Source organism: Apteryx rowi, unplaced genomic scaffold (assembly GCF_003343035.1).
Source record: "Apteryx rowi isolate R43461 unplaced genomic scaffold, aptRow1 scaffold_132, whole genome shotgun sequence".
Lineage (NCBI taxonomy): Eukaryota > Metazoa > Chordata > Aves > Apterygiformes > Apterygidae > Apteryx > Apteryx rowi.
Window position 1 is genome coordinate 1669997 of NW_020447553.1, and position 16523 is coordinate 1686519.

Here is a 16523-nt window from a genome sequence, read left to right on the forward strand (position 1 = left end):
ACGGAACTGGTTGGATGTGTCAAGAGGCTCAGAGGTGGGCTCAGAGCATTTCTGTACGTTATAAACATACCAGCATGTTCTAAAGGTTACCTCTTCTCTGGATGATATATTATGATCTGTAGAGTACTCCAACTCTATYGTGAAGTCACACTAAGCAGGATAATCAAAGCTGATTTTATTTAGCTTTGCAAGCAATGTAGGGAAAAGAAGTGTGAATGGCCCTGGGTTTGGAGTAGAAAAGTGGGCTTAGTTGAATGCTTGTTGCCTTTATATTTTTTGGTGAAGTTCAGTATTATGTAATGAGAACTCTTTCTGGTAGATTGAAATGCAACTTCACTTTTGGGAGCGATGAGCAATGATCACATGTTGGTAACATCCCCCTAAGCAAGTGGAAAAAGTACAGGGAGAAATACAGCAAGACAGTTCATTCTTTGCAAAATCATTTGAGAAATTAGGAAGCAGGCTCAGAGCTGAGTGTAGAATTCACATCCCTTTCTGTTATGTTTTGCAGTTCATTATGCCTTTCCATAGTGACTGTCCAGCAAAGATCCACACCGTCCAAGGTAATCTTTGGGAGCGAGTCCTTTCATCATCTTGAAGACTCTGAGATGACATGAACTCGATGGGTCTCAATTCAGACCCTACTGGAATGATACTAGGGATGACCATCTGGAATAACTCTGTGCAGTTACTGGCCCCCTCTACAGATGATAAGAGAGAATTGCATTGCCATCACTGTGGCAGTGGCTTCAGTCTTTAGAGAGAGGAATCTCAGTTACAAAGCTGATTTCTAGACAAATAGTAATATTAGTTTTTAATACAAACCATCTGCTACTGGCTATATTTCATGCTTTTGGGTGGAAACATTCAAGGGTTTTATAGAGATAGGTAAGACATGCTGAAAAAAGCTATTAGCTCTTTAACACTAATCTTCAATGAATCAGGAAAATTCCTTGGAGATTTGAGACACAGTAAGGTTTTTCCTTTTTTACATCTTATGGATGAGTAGTTTACAGAGCTTGTGAATTGCTCCCAAAAACACATGGTGATTGAGAGGCATCACTTGAATTTCTATATATATTCACTGATGTGTCTGTAGTCTATAACTAATAATTTATAACAAAGCATCTGCCAGTAGCTGTGCAGAGCAGCAAAGGTTTATCTGACCTAGCGCCGAGCTAGGGGAGAACAGAGCAGAGCTCTTTCACCTTTCCTGTTCCTGCAGAAGCATTTCTGCACGCAGGCAAGTCTGTGCTGGATCTCTTGGTAAAAATACTTTATATCCCCTCTTCCTCCCAGCTCCCAGCCCCGTCCCCTTCCATCAGGTTCAGATCTTACTGGCAGCATCTTTTCAGCTCTGTTGTGTTGAAAAAAGTGTTGGTCAGAGGCAATGARAAAAGGTAGCAGATGCTGGCATTCGCTCTCTAGAGTTCATTGCTACCTATGTTTAGTAGGCRATCCTTATGGCAGGTGGCAAAGCTTTCTTTGCCTGCGAATATTTGACATTCTTTGCCATGCGATTCCYTGCTGTCTTTGGATCAGCTCTAAGCAGTGTTTTCCCAGGAGGGGCTGATTCCATGCTGTGCATGCTCAGCCAGGCTGCCAGGGAAAGGGAGGAGCTGCTGTTCATTGAGGCTCTGGTTCTGCTCTGTGTCTGTGTCTCTGTTTTTCCTGCTGCTGGCAAGGGTAAAGATCAGCACAGCCACCAGGAACTTAGTAACCAGGAATCCGGTAACAATGTAGAAGACAGTGAAATCAGCTTCAGGAGTGATGCTGTGGGGAACCATAAAAACAACAGTAAGGCTTAACTAGAAAGGGGATTGTTCAACCTTTAAAGGCACTCTTGTATTTTGGCAATATACAATGCAAAGATGATAACATCCCTTTCAGTAGGCAGTCCCCACCTGTGCGCARCAGAGTCTGGAAGATTAGAACAACTATGATAGGTTTTAACTATAAGATCTCACATATGGATTAATTATGATCTGCAGGAATTGTTTTGCCTGGCATTGAAATGCTGCTTTTTCTGGATTAGGAAACAGCTGCTACTTAGAAAACACACAGCAGCTCTGAAAATTTTCATGGATTAGGAAGAAGTAGAGAGCATAACATGGTGGTATTCCTCTCAGCTTCGAARAGGGTGCAAATACTAATCTGTTTTAGCCCTAGGAAGGTTAGAGATCACAGCATAAGGAGTTTTACGACTTACCTGGAGATGCTCTGCACAGCACTAGGCTCCTCTGGCATTTCGGTCTGCACTATACCTGATACTAGAAAACAGAGGAGTTTAGTCTGCAAATGTTTAAAGGTGATATGCATTGGTGTTACCAACACCAGTATCCCAGCTAGGCATAGATAACCAAGGTGAGATTGGGCACTGGGCTGTGTGCCCAAAGATTAATCTGGGTGCTGACAAGGGAAGAGACAYGCATTGGGTGTCTTGCAACAGTGAGATCATGTTGCTGTAAATCAGGAACTAGAAAGAGGCAAATGAAGCACAGTACCTCCTTGGAGACAGGCCAGACAAGACTAGATGTTTGCCAGAGTGAGGCACTGGCGTCTGCAGACATGCCTGAAATTTAAGTAAGAACTTGTGAACTTATGAAACTCAGAGTCCCAGGACCTACCTGTCAGCACTTCCACTTGCACCTTCCTTAAGGTCTTTGTTTCTCCCAAGTAGTCAGTTTTGCAGTGGTAGAGCCCAGCATCCTGCTTCTTGAGTCTCTTCATGGTCACTGTCAGGACCCCTTCATGGACATTGTCACTGATGGAAGTGGTGCCATTCCTGTTCTTCAGGAACTGCAGCCAGAAGCGGCGGGCACTCACCACATGTTGGCACTTGATCTCATCAACTTGCTTGCACCAGCTCTTTTCTCTCCACCGCTGCTGCCAGGGGTTATAGGTGCAGTTGATAGAAATGGTCCCACCTTCCATTCCATATACCACGGTGATGTTCTCTGCAGCACAGGTCGCTGGGAGAGGAGGAGGAAGCTGTGAGCTAAGTCTCTCTCATACCTATCCCTTATCACTATGTTCATGCTAAACAAATCTCTTTTTCCTCTTTTACAACTCTAGTGATGGCTGCTATCTACGGTAGAATCTTTACTGTAGGTTTGGGTCACCTGTCCACCTCCCTTGTGAAAGATGAATGTGCTCAGATTCAGTGTCTTCATTCAGACTTTCTCGAAATATTTCTCTACTGGTCCCTCTAATGGGTATGTCATTAGGCTCTTGCTAGGCAGCTGTTCTTTTGTGAGGGACTGAAGGAGGGAGGAGGTATCATCTTCATTAATATTTGCAGATTTTCTGAAGCTCAGAAAATTTTGGTTCTCATCTTCCCCTTCTGGCCTTGTGATGACTGCCCTGGATTGCAATCTGGAGCTCAGCCACGCCATGCTTTCTGTAGCCATTGGGATCCTGCCCAGTAACAGGAGGCAATTTGTCAGCCTGACTAAAGGATTAGATGTAAACCTGCATTTTCCACTGGTGCTGAGGGCCATGAAGCTGGACATTCAAGTATGTTGTCTTGGGACCAGGCAAGTTGTCTTGATTTTCAAAAGTTCTTTATACAAGGCAGCTCACAAAAACATAGGTTGTCCCAATAATGTCAAATTGTTTCTGAGTAACTCTCAGCTAGACATGTCTTGCTGTCACATCACACCGCTCCTTTGCAGCATCCAAGCTGCTTACGTGCATACAGCTGCAGCAAGGCAGCTTGCTTCAGGTTGTGGCCTTGTGCCCTTCTACATATGTTCATACATGCAGATTTGATTCTGAAAAGTACTCTCTGCTGCTGAAAAGATCCTTTGCAGTAAACGCCCATGAAGTTTATCCCCATTTTAAGGCCCTTTACACAGCCAGGGAGAAGCAACACAGCCCTAGCAAAAGCTGGAATCAAAGTGACAGCTACAAACCAGTGTCCAGTTAGCTGTTACAATGTCTTATTAATCCAGCTCTTGATCTTTAACGCTAGGTCGTTGCAATTTTTTTCACCCTATCTTTTAATATCCTACTAATTTTAGTCCTGTTGACAACTTGTGTTCAGCTGCTTGGCTTTCTTGCCTTAGTTCCTTCTTTCTAATTTCCATTCCTCTTTATGGTAGGCAAATGGGGAAGGGACAGTCAAAACTATTAATACTTCCAGACAGAAGTGTAATGTGGTATTTGTGGAAATCTGTATATTTCAAGGGAAAAAAAATCAGAGGCTAGTGGCTTCTGTGAAACCCTAGGTAGTGCTAAAAACAGAAATAAATTGAAAAATAGGTTGTTGACTTTGTGCTGACTGAGCCTTTTAATAACACTTCTTAAAATAATTTCTACCTTCTGAGTGAATTGTAAACTAAAAAAAAAGAAAACAACTGAAGGATTTTCAGGCTTGACTAGAGGAAGGCATAAAAATGGATCTTTGCTTTCCAAGTATCCAGCACCTACAGGTCTTCATCCTGATATATTGCTTCACCCAATAGTTTGAGCCCTGCAAGTGCAGCCTGTGTAATCCATCTCAACATTGTAACCTCCTCTTCTATTTCTATTGTGGCCCCCTCCCCGCCCCTAGTTCTACCAGATCCTTCGTTCCTGATATGGGGTGGCCCCAGGTATTTCTTTTTTTGACCAGGAACAGCATTGCAAAAATCTCTTGATCAGAATCATGGCTTTTAAAGATTTGCTGATGCCCCCATGGAAAACTTTGTGTCATTAACTTGCTGAGCAAGTTTGCTGACAGGCCATTTACTATTTGTGTTTTTCCTGCCATGTTCTTCATTACTGAAAAAAGTATAGTGGACTTTTTTTCTGAACTCATCCAGATTTTTTGTCATAACTGAAACAGATTTCTGTGCTCCCAAAGCCTAAATCTGTTATCTTTCTTTGCACTGCTGTAAGTATCTGGATCTCCACAGTGTGGCTGCAGAAAGAAAGCTCTCAACTGAAAATACCAGCTGGATCCTGTGCCTTGTTTCTCATTTCAGATAAACATTGCTCTCTGAGCTGAAAATAGTCAGAGACTGGGAGAGTCATGCTCTACAGAGACATGCTCCCTAGCTTAAGGGTTTCATTTCATTGTCTCCAAGATTTCAGAGCTGTCCCTACTTCATTGAACTTTGTTTTGTTCTGCGTGAACCCTAGCTRCTGCAATTTACATCCAAACCCCTACAAATGCCAAACAAATAGGATTTTGCAATTTCACTTTCTGAGGAGGCACATAAGACTTCTGTCAACAGTGTTTCCTGTTTTGACTCAAAGGATTCCTCTGAGAAGAGCTGAGCACTTGGATCATCACTGGCCCTTCATTAAATCAAGGGAAAAGACAAACCCTGAGGAAGGAGTCTGATATCACTGCAATACAGTCGAGGAGGATGACTAGAGTGCAGAACACACTGCAATACTCTAGTCTCCCTCTGCTTGCATCGCACTGGATCTTGCAGTGCACTGACAGGCAGCAGAGCTCTTTATCCATAGTAAGTGTATTGCTCTCCTGAAGAGCTGCATGCTACAATGAAGTTGTCTTTGCATCCAGAACAAGCTATCGTGTCTCAAGGCTTGTGCAGTCTTTTCCCATAGCCTTATTGGTACCTCATGCTAGGTGCAGGAAAAGATGAAGTTTTGCAGTAATCCTGTACCCTATCCCTTAACCGAAACCCAATGCCTTGTACGCTCTCTTACCTGACAAGAAAACCAAGAAGATGAGGTGTACGAGCTTTTCCATGTCTGTCCAGCAGAGCAGGGGACAAGAGTGGAATCTGAACAAAAGTAAAAAGGACTCTTGCCCAAGAGCAGCTGGCTTTTGCTCCCTTCTTGCTCAGCCGGAAGGAATGAGCACAGGAACTTGGCATCTTTTTCGTCCTGCGCATTGAGCAATTTACCAGGGACAGGCATTTCTCTTGCAGACTGAAAATTCAGGCATCAGCATTGCCCGCTCACAGCCAGAATTTAGTCTAGACAGCCTGAAAGAGAGCATCATGTGATGRCCTGAAACCATGGTACTTGGAGTCCCTCTGAGCTCAGCAATGGTGCCTATCCATCAGAGCAGTCTTTACATGCAAGCTTTGCGTGGGGTGAATTTCTGGAATGCCAAAAGGGAAAGGGCGGCACTTATTAAGACACTGTCAGGTAACTCAGCATCAAGAGAGTGAAGTGAAGGCAGGGACGTAATCTTGGAGGTCATCTTCAGTGGAAAGGAGATTTAGAAGAAGCTGTGTRTGAGACGTTCCTATTTGACACATGACTGAGGACAGTAAGGGAAGAACACTGTGTTGGGGTGAAGCTGTGAGATGCTCTAGAAGAGCAGAACAGACAGGAGATGTAACATCTTTATTTTGTACCTAGAGGAAAGAGCCATAAGATCAAGGGATCAGGGCATTAGTTTAACTTGCATTGGTCATCAGTGCCATGCTGACTCAGAAGTTAGGATTGCAATGAAGGGAGCTTCCTATAGCATTAGCAAACTGATAGACCGTGGATGGGCTGCTATTTTTAATTTGCTGAATTTGTTTACTTGGAGACCTTCCATGCAAGTACTAATAGATCCTGGCTTCTTAACACATGGAAATAAGTAGATAAATCTGCAGATCTATCCATTAATAAATGAGCCTTCTTTTTCTTTCTTCTAAATTATGTTTAAGGAAATGGTCCCTTGCAGCATCCAGAAATTCTCTGTGGGGTTTCCTGACTCCAGCTAGGGTTCATTCTTGCTACAATGAGCTTCTCTTTGGTCAGAAGGAACTGTCTCCCTGAAAATGTATCTCTTCCACTTAATCATCTTCTAGTCTTACTATTCCACTGTCTTATTTTGGTCACTTTGCCCAACCTTTCTGGGCTTTTTCCAGATTCCTCCCAAGTCTTGCTTCTTTTTGAGCTACAGTTGGAGTTGGTCAGGAAACTATATTTTCTTCCCCCCTTTTTAATTTTTTAATGATTTTTTTTTTGTTCCATGGTCTCATCTCAYTTTTCCATGCAAACCTGAACATTCTTGACAAAAAATGACATTTTCTACAAAATGTCCTTTTTTGTCATAAAGTCATTTTCTACTATAAGGGATTTTTCAGTTAATTTTTGACTCTGAATTTACAGTGAAGTCCTGCTCTTGGCTCCATTTTCAAGCCTTGCAGAGCCTGCCCACTCGTTATTCTCCCTGAGCTTCCTTTCTCAGGCATGTTCTGACCCTCATGTATATCRGAAGATTTATTCTCTGCTGTCTTGTACCTCGTGTTTCTTGATGATTAGTAGCATTTTTGACCCACTGACTGCATGAATGGCAGAGAGTTAGGGAGGAATCATGAGTTAGATTTCTGGAACTATTTTCTTTTTCCTTCTTTTATTTCAAGTTAAAAGTGTCAACTCTGAAAACCTCAAAGAATAAATCAGCTTCCCTGCTGCAGCCGTAGCAAGAGAGGTCTATAGGAAAGCTGGATTTGAGTGGCCTGTGAGGAGAGGGTAGTTCAGGCCCTTTGATTTGCTACCTGTCTGCGGGGTCTGCAGAGCTTGGGGAGGACAAAAAATGTGTGAGGTTTTTGTGTTTTGGGGAAACTGGGCTGAGCCCCAGCAAACTCATTTCACATCACTCACCAGATGATTACTAGATAAAGGCAGCGAATGTATCATGTGGAGTATTTCCAGGAGAGCTAGGGTGGTAATGATATCACTGTCCAAGCCCCTAGTGAGCTTGAGCTCTCCCATGAAGTCTTGCCTGCATTCTGGTCTCCTGCGACTGTGCAAGAAGCCACAACAGCTAGCTTTCAGCTTGCTAAAGTGTAGGGAAAAAAGAAAAAAAAGTTCTGGGAGTAGGCATGCAGGATTTCTCCAGCTGCATTGGTGGATAGGCCGAGAAGAGCTGCTAAAATTACAGCACAGTGCTGCAAAAGAAAAGAGAGCTACAGCTGAGACTGGTGAGAGGMCATTCCTGCAGAGATGCAGAGGTGCCTCACAACACTGGGGGCAAGAAATTGAGCGTATTGTAGAAAGGTGTTTGAGAGTTTGTGGCAAGATTATTCGTGACAGCAGGAATTTGATGAAGTTCCTGCCTGTCCTCTGTTCCTGTAGCAAGTCTTGGAGATTGCCTGCCTCCACTGGTGATCTGTAGATATATTGCATGTCTGACCCACTTGGACATCTGCTTTTGTAAATAATCCACTCTTAACTGCTGCTTCCCTTCTGTTATACCACCTGATGTTGAAAGCAGCCCTCTTGTGCTCATACTTCTTCCTCTGGTGTCTTTGTCATGCTTCCTGCAGCTTCCCTGCTCAGCCTGCCAGTTTCTTGCTCTGCACCACTGTCTGTACAAACCTTCCTCATATCTGTCTCGGGGCTTGTCCTTGCAGTTGACACAGTAAGGCAAATTCTGTTCAAAAAGTCCCAGTGCCCTGTCCGTTCCTCTTGTGCAGTACTGCACGTTGTTGCCTTCTTTTTTTCCAGAAATACTCATTTTTTGTTCTCCCTACCTTGTCTTCATTCCGCATTGCTTTGGTTTAAGCAGCCAATTTGTGCATCCTCGGGGAAGAGAGGGTATAGGCCAGGAGGCCAGCCAGCAGTTGTTGAACAGAGTAAGGCCCTTTGATGAGGAGCTGGTGGAAGGATGGAGCAGCCTGCACAAGCTACAGATAGGAAGCCATGCCTGTGACTACAGATTTCACTCGCTGCTTCGTTCTGTTTTCAGTGTTCAGGCCATAGAGACTGCATAAATATGCTGTGGCTGTGGACAACCCTGCCTGCGTGCAAATTCAGCCCTCGAATTTGGAAATAATTGAGTTGTGTAGAAGGTGCAGTGTTGGAGGCTCTCACTAGTGCTATCCACAGCAGCTGCAGTGAATCTACCCCACAACTTTCTGCACTCCATAATGGGACACTTGTGCATGCACTCAGAAGTCACATCACCACCTTTCTCTCCTACCCCAAACTTGTGTGTGCACACTCTATTTCTTGCTCTAAAGCTAAACATTTACTTTTATTTGAAAGCCTCTTACCATCTTATTTCTCTTACCTAAGCAGACCGATAAATTGAGGCTATGCAGGGATTTGCACATACATGCAGTGGTTTTGTAGCTAGAAGACCTTCTGATGCTCTGATTCATACAGCAGTTTGTAAAGTTTGCAATGCAGCATTTCAGCTTGCTGCCATGCACCCTCTAGATATTTCCCTTTAGACAGATGCTGGTTCTGCTTATTCCTGTAACTCCAGTACTGATACCCCCACACCCGTTATGTGACAAATGAACCCAGTCACATCAGGATTAGAGTTTTATACAGCAGCATTGCAATGGGCTTCCCTGGCCATAGCTGCTGAACCCTTAGGAGGATAGAGCTACCAGTGAACATAGTTGAAATACCAGACCCACCCACGGCCAGGCAAGTACTGCTCTTCTTAAAAAGGTCACTCCTCCATACCTGCCTCTCCAAAAGAATCTGCATTTTAATAGAATCCAAGAAAATTGATGTGCAAGGGATCCTGAGAGTTACCCAGCACCTCCCTCTGACCTGAGAGAATCTGCACAGCAGTGACAAAATTTGCTACTGGCCTCCCATAGGAGGGAAGTCTTAAAATGCATTTTCAGGTATACATGGCAGCAAAACCTTAGCTCTTTTCCCCGTATCCTTGCAGACACTTGCTACTCCCCATTCCCTCTCTGTGTTCCATTTCTTTTCTCCCATTTCTGGATTGTTTGAGTCCTGTGCTTCATCCTTTGTCATTCGTCGGTAATTGCTTAAGTGCAATGTTAGCATATTCCACAGTTTCAGCTTTGGGTTTCTTGGGAGCCTGACTTGGTCCAACATTAGCGTAGAGAGGTTCCTCAGGGCTGAGCTGGGTTGTAAAGTCCAGGGTAACATATTTTAGGTCTTTGCTGTCATTCCTGGGACTTCCCATTCTTTCAGTGCTCTGAAACTATGAAAAAAAAAGGGAAAACACTTGTCAGCATGAGTCAGTGCCAGGCCACAGCAGTTGTCAAAAAAACAGGGTTGTCTCAGAGGGAAAGAGAGTCATGTAGAAAGTTACCTTTTGTCATGGCAGAGGTGGAAGAGCAAACCCTTTCCTTCAGCTCCTTTCCTTGATACATATTACAACTTCAGCTTCCAACCTTTACTTCTAGTCTAAGTAGTTGAGTCATTTCTCAGAGACTGATAGAATCTGCTCCACTAGATTTTTTTTTTTCCAGTGGAGTTTCCTAACATTACCCCTCTCTGTTCACCTAAGAACATTCCTCTCTCTGGTGGCATATTAAATATCACCTTCCCTCCTGCTCAAAACCAAAATGAACATGAAGTTTCTTATCACATGAGCCAGCTAGCTCCTCACAGACTATTGGTAGGGGATTCAGGTACCATATGGGAAATCTGTTGTTTTCCTTACCTGTGCTGTGTCTTCTGGTTTGTCATAAATGTCTTCTGCTTGTCTGTTACCTTAGGAATGAGCCAAAATCAGAGGTTTTAGAAGTAGAGAAGTCCATGGAATGCCTGAGCATTTACTATGCTATAGGAGTTTAGGGAAAGGCTGTGGGATGGCCCAGTGATGGATGTGATGGGAGGGATGAGTGTGCCAGTGAGACCCATCTACCCTGAATCTGCCAGTGAACATGTTGCTCTCACTTTACTTCTCCCCTAGAATGTCCGGCCTGGTTGGATTTAGGAGGTGTCTTGTGGGGAGTCTGGAGGAACAGGAGCAGGAGGTTGATTTATTGTGAGAGGAGATCACAGCGTAAGGCCTGCCTTGAGGCTTCCCAGGCTGCACCTGCCTTATATTTTCCAGGGCACTGTGAGCTGGGGATAAGCTCAGTTGGACTGGAAAATTGATGGCCAGAGACAACTCTATTTAGTACTGACTAGAACATGGGAGGCATCTCCAGTCTCCACATACCTCGTCTCGGTTGCCTGCACTTCTTGATGTACAGTGTTATCATGCTGATAAGTGCCAGGATGAGCAGGATGCCCAGGACCACAGAGAGGAGGATGAAGATATTTACACTGGAGCTGAAGTTGGAGGAGCAAAGGAGTTATCAGTGTTAGATGGCAACACAGCAAGATGCTGGCATGGCCTGTTGCCAAAAGGTGACCAACAAGGGGCAGGAATAGCTTTTATGCACTTGTGAGGAGAGCTTGGTTCTCATGGAGCAATGCTGTCTAGATTGTTATTACTTGGCTGTGCCTTTTGAGCTAAACTACTTTCTAGGTTTTTAAAACAAATCAGTGTTCAAGGTTCAGAGCACAATTCCAAGCTCTTTGGAGAAGGTACTAACTTTTCCTCCTATGGTTTTCTGCACTTGGCACACTGAGAGCTGATGTGTGATTATACTCTTAGGTGTTGCTGTCCTATACATGACAGCAGAAGGATGAAATTGCATCTGAAGACTATTTCACTATTCATGGCCAGGAACGCACAAAGGCAAGGCAGGCTTTGGGGCAGAATCTGAGGGTTTCTATTGCTGCAAAGAGCACAACCCAAATAGTTAAAGGTAAAAGAGTGGAAAGGCAGCCTCATTCCCAGAACAGTTGCAACTTGATTTCGTCGATCTACTCCCTTTGCAATTGCTTTCTGGACAGGAGCTGGAAGAGGAGAGGGCACTTTTTGTAAGGACACCTGTCAAACCTAACTTCTCTTTAAGCAGGAGTCTTTGGAATGCACAGAGATTGCCTATCCCAGGAAGAGAGGCATATCATGGATGAGACATTAATAATTCTAGTTTGTGTTCAAGCTCAGAGACTTTCTTTAGGTCTTACCTTTTGGGCGGTGCAGTGGTTGTGAAGCTGGCATTGTTGGCAGAAGGAGTTGTTTGACTTATGCTTGCAGTAACTGACAAAGTTGTTTCAGTTGAAACTGCAATCACAAACATGAAGAGAAGAATAATCATTCTGGGGCTACTTTGCATTTAGCAGCTAGACATTCCTGGCATTGCTACCGCTGGTATAAATCCACTCATGCTGTGGCACACAACACAGACAAGTTGCCCAGGCTGTAACCAGTGTCATCCAGACTTGCTGGGAGCAGGGAAAGCAACGTAAGGCTCAAAATGTGTGAGGCAGGGGGAGGGCGCTCAACAAGAGCTGTGCTTTGTGCTCCCACCCCACTACATGGCAGGGGTATGCGCTATAGGTGCAGGAAGATAGGATCTGTGGCACAGATCTTCAGGTAGCAATGAAGTATTTAACAACACTAGGCATAAGCAGACAGGGACTTGTGAAAAGTAAACAAAGAGCATAAAGGCTTAGCGGTAAGAATTGCTTCCAGGACTGCTGCTGTGCCCCAGTGGAGATTGCGCATGCAGTAGCCTGCTCACTTAGAGTGCATTCAGTCCCAAGGGTTATGATTTTCACATAAGAGCTATGCTGTCCCCTTTGCACTCCTCGATTGCTGTATCCCTTCAGTACTGCTCTGCCAGATTCCTGAACGGCAGGACAAAGAAGGGCACTGGTCTGTCACGATGAGGTGGGTAAATATTATCACTTATTGTTAAACATCACGCTGAAAGAAAAAACAAGTCAAAATTCTTTACGATATGGGTCTAAAGGCATGGAATGTGTCGCTTTTGCAACCAAATGTAAAAATCTTAAGAGTCTTTGAAAGCCATGGTGTCAGACACTATAAAGAGACAGAATCGGTAGCATGAGAATGTGAGTGAAAGAAGCACCTCTGTGAAGATGGCTGAAGCTTCTCTCATGTAAAAGAGAAACAACACAGCAAATCCATGTAGTTCAGTGACAATCCCTCGTGCAATTAGATAGAATTTTAAGTGTGAGAAAGTAAAATGGTTTGGGGTTTGGGCAGGGAAAAGAGTCCAAGCATAACCTGGGAAGTGATACAAGCTGGGCAGCACAGCGACTAGAGAGAGAGCAGGAAAGTGGGTCTGGAGTCTGCAGACAACTATGGTTCCCTACAGACTAATACGCACCCCTGGAAATATTGAGTGTAACCTCCACTATTCGGAAAAGATGAGGGTGTTCATAAAGTGCACACCAGTACACGCCAGAGTCCTGTGCCCGCAGCTTCTCCATGGTGACGGTGACAGTCCCCCTCTGGCTGTCATCCCGGATCATGGTTGTGCCTGGCTGAGCCGGCTGCCAGTCTGTACGGGCCAGGACAACACATTCTTCCCCAGCTCCCGCTTTGCACCAGGCTTTCATCACTGCGCCGTAGTCTAGGGAGCTGTATGGACACTGGACAGAGAGTATGTCTGACTCCCTGGCTGTGTATTGTTGAGTCCCTGGAAAACATGAGGCGTGTTTGGTGAGCTCCCAAAACAGGCATAATGGCATCGCCTCACCACGGCTGGAACAAGTGCCGTGGGCTGAACCCTTCCTGGCTGTAAGTCTGCCTCCTCGGTGGTCTGGCGCAGGATGGGAGGGGAGGAAAAGCAGGGGAGGTGGGGCTGAAACCTGCGGGCAGCCACACTTTCCTGCAAAAAGATACTCACTCTTGGACACGGTGAGCCTGACTTCCATTATTTGGGTGCGACGTGCATGTGTGTAGAGCAGACACCGGTACACGCCAGAGTCCTGTTCCTGCAGCTTCTGCATGGTGATGGTGACAGTCTTGTCCCAGGTGTTGTCCCAGATTGAGGTTCTGTTTTGCTGGGCTTTGCTGTAACGCCGTGTTGAAGGGTAATTTGTGCTGACCACGATGTTGCAYGAAGTGTGACCTTCCCTTCGGCACCAGGCTTTTGTCGTGCTGTCCATCTGGGCGTTGTATGGGCACTGCACAGAGAGTGAGTCCAGCTCCCGCCTGTGTAACTCTGTGAAACAGCAAATCTGGCCACTGACAGGCGGCCGTGGGCRCATGGGTGTCCACCTCCCTGACTGAGCTGGGCACCCGCGCCAAATCTCCGCTGGGGAAACTCTGCTCAGGGCCTGCATGCCAGTGAGGGAAGGGGTGAGTTGGAGCAGGACGGTTCAGAGCTGGGAGCCCCCAGGGCCAGCCGGGACCGTGGGGCTCCTTCACACCGTGCTCGTGTGAGCCGGGAAGGCAGTGAACAAGGCTTGGGGAGGGTGAGGGGGGCTGTGAGGTTCAGGGGAAGCTGTTCAACTGTGGTGGGAGAGGAGGGATGGCACGGGGGAGGGAATGATGTTCCTTTTTGACAAGACTTGAGTTTGTATGGAGAGGAACATACTCACCCTTGAAAACATTCAGTGAGATTTTCTTTAGTGGAATATATGTGTCAGTGTTATGACTGGAAGCACAGGCATATAGGCCTGAGTCCTGTACCTGGAGGTTTCTTATGGTGATGGAAATGGTCCCATGTTTGATGTCATCCTCTATTGTAACTCTGCCCGCTGTGACCTGGTTTATGTACTTATAGTTTGAGTAAGTTGTCTCCACTAAGGCTTCACAGAATCCATTACTCAGTCGGCACCAGGTTTTCTGTGAAGGGAAGCCAGCCTGCGTTGTGTAACGACACTGGACGAAGAGAGTGCTTCCTTCCCGTTTGCTCTCCTCAGCACCAGGTATTTGGGCTTGGAGGCCTGCAAAGACCAGAAGTGGTGAGGAAGGGGGGAGCTGAAGCAGGGCTGCCCACCGCCTCCCGATGGGCCCAAGCAAACCCCTTCCTCTGAGGGAGTGGGTGGCTGGAGGGGCTCTGAGAAGAGAGAGATTAATTCCTCTTGCCAAATTCACCTGCTTGGAAACAAGAAGGCTGATGATTGGTGTGAAGTGTTGAGATTTGAACTGGGATTGCAATTCTGGTTTAAAACCCAGTATCTTTGGTTTAAAACCCAGTTTACATGATGGTATTCTTCTGGAGGTAAATGTGGGACCTGGTGACTTGCAGGTGCTAAAGGCATCTGCCCTTGGAGCCTGACTAGTGCTGTGCATGGGGCAGTGTTTGGGAGCTGCCCCAGCAGCCCAGCGCTGCTGTTAGTGCCTCTCACCCCCAGCTAAACGGGGGCCAAACCCCCCCACGTCTGGGGGATCGCAGCGGTGTGCCTCAGCACCAACCTGGAGGAGCTGCAGGCAAGTCTCCCTGGCAGCAGGGTGGCTGTCTGTACTCGGTGCAGGGACGGGGGAGAGGGGAGGAGCAGAGACGGTGATTGCCATGGGGATGAAAGCTCGACCCATGTCCCCAGCGGGCCTGAGGCTGGGCTCCCTGCAGCCTGCAGGTCCCTCCTTACTGCATCCTCGGAGGATACCCAGTGACTGAGGGGAGCAAGGCTGTGCTGTCCCCCCTGGAAGGGCTGTCTCTGCACCRAAGGGTCTGTGCACTGATGCTGAGTGATCCCAGCAGAGGCTTCAGCAGGTCTGAAAGGTGGCAATTGCTGGGGGAGAGGGGGGCAAGACCCACATGGTAGGAGTTGTCCTTAGAGCTCCTCTGTGCCCAGGTGGAGGGCGCAGAGCACTGTACACGCACAGCCACACGTGGGTCCAGCGCCAAGAGACAAACAAGCCGTTGGCCAGGGAAACAAGAAGCTGGCAGCCTTCCTGCCCCACTTCACCAAGCTACCACCAGGTGAAAGCTCTGTGATTTCTGGTGGGAAGGCAGGAGAAGAAGGCAGGTGCTCTGGGACAGCTCTGTCCTGAGCCTGGGACTGCAGTGGGCCCCTTTGCTGGGAGCAGCAGAGTGSAGTCAGGCCATGCCATGGGAAATGCCAGCTGGGGAAGGCACTGATGGCTGCTTGGAGGCAACAGCTCTGTGCTCCCAGGATGTTTGACCTGGCTGGAGCAAGCTGTGCAGTGGTGGGAATTGGGGCTATCGCCTTGCCTTCCCATCCCTGCAGCAAGTTCCCCAGCTCAGAGTCATCCCAGTGTGAGATTCCCACAGTCTGCACAGCTCCCCAGGCAGCCGGGGTGGGGAAGGGTGTCCCGCTCCTCTGCGGTGTGCTGGRAAGCCTCAGCTATGCCCAGCCCCTCTCTTACCTGGGCAGCAGAGCGGCAGAAGCAGGAGGACTCTCAGCTCCATGGCCGACCTCAAGCCCAGGGAAGGGGCATTGCTGGGAGCTACCCAAGGTGCCCCGTTGGAAAGCGTCTGCGTTGTGTGCCCTCCTTGCCTCACACTGACGCGGCTGGAGGAAGTGGCTGAGGTCATGCCTTCCCACGGAAATCCTTCACCATGTTTTGCAAYGAGACTGATATCAGGATTAGTTTCAGGGTGCTTTTAGGGAAGTGGCTGAGAGCGGAGCTCAGTCTGTCATGGCAGAAGGGGCCCTCTGCTGCTCTCCYGTGGCCATCGTCACGCTCTCCCCTCACACCAGTGGGAACGGGGCAGTCCTTTCCCTGCCCTGAGCCATGAGAGGTGGAGCAGGCCCTTTGGCCCAGCCTAGCCCTTCTTTCCGGGCTCCCAAAGTGCCCCTGTCCAGGGCTGTGCTGGGAAGGCCTCTCAAGGGCGCAGGGCCAAGGAGGCCGGGCCTGCACCTGCAGGGACCCTCCCGCAGGCCATGTCATTTGTGGTCCCAGTGCTCCACCACCACAGCCAATCCCCTTGTGTCCCGTGCTCTGCCACGTGCAGAGCCGGCAGGGTGCCTCCCCCAGAGTCTCCAGCTGGAGAAACCAAACCAGAATCACTTGGCTTTTGCATGTTTTATTTGTGGTGAGGCAACATCGTAGAGCCCTGGTG

General features: G+C 47.1%; 2 protein-coding genes across 2 annotated transcripts; both read right to left on the minus strand.

The window, feature by feature from the left end:
* Positions 1-158: 158 nt before the first annotated feature.
* LOC112961464 (triggering receptor expressed on myeloid cells 2-like) lies at positions 159-5774 on the minus strand. The gene is made up of 4 exons (XM_026056684.1): positions 5662-5774; positions 2628-2972; positions 2210-2270; positions 159-1773 (listed from the first exon to the last, which is right to left on the minus strand). The coding sequence occupies exons 1-4, from the start codon at positions 5702-5704 to the stop codon at positions 1545-1547; spliced, it is 678 nt and encodes a 225-aa protein (XP_025912469.1). The 5' UTR covers positions 5705-5774; the 3' UTR covers positions 159-1544.
* Positions 5775-8635: 2861 nt separating this feature from the next.
* On the minus strand, positions 8636-15934 carry LOC112961483 (polymeric immunoglobulin receptor-like). Its single transcript, XM_026056739.1, has 8 exons — positions 15827-15934; positions 14092-14439; positions 13395-13712; positions 12873-13184; positions 11704-11800; positions 10844-10956; positions 10340-10389; positions 8636-9874 (listed from the first exon to the last, which is right to left on the minus strand). Exons 1-8 carry the CDS (start codon positions 15867-15869, stop codon positions 9668-9670), a joined length of 1488 nt encoding a protein of 495 aa, XP_025912524.1. The 5' UTR covers positions 15870-15934; the 3' UTR covers positions 8636-9667.
* Positions 15935-16523: the final 589 nt, after the last annotated feature.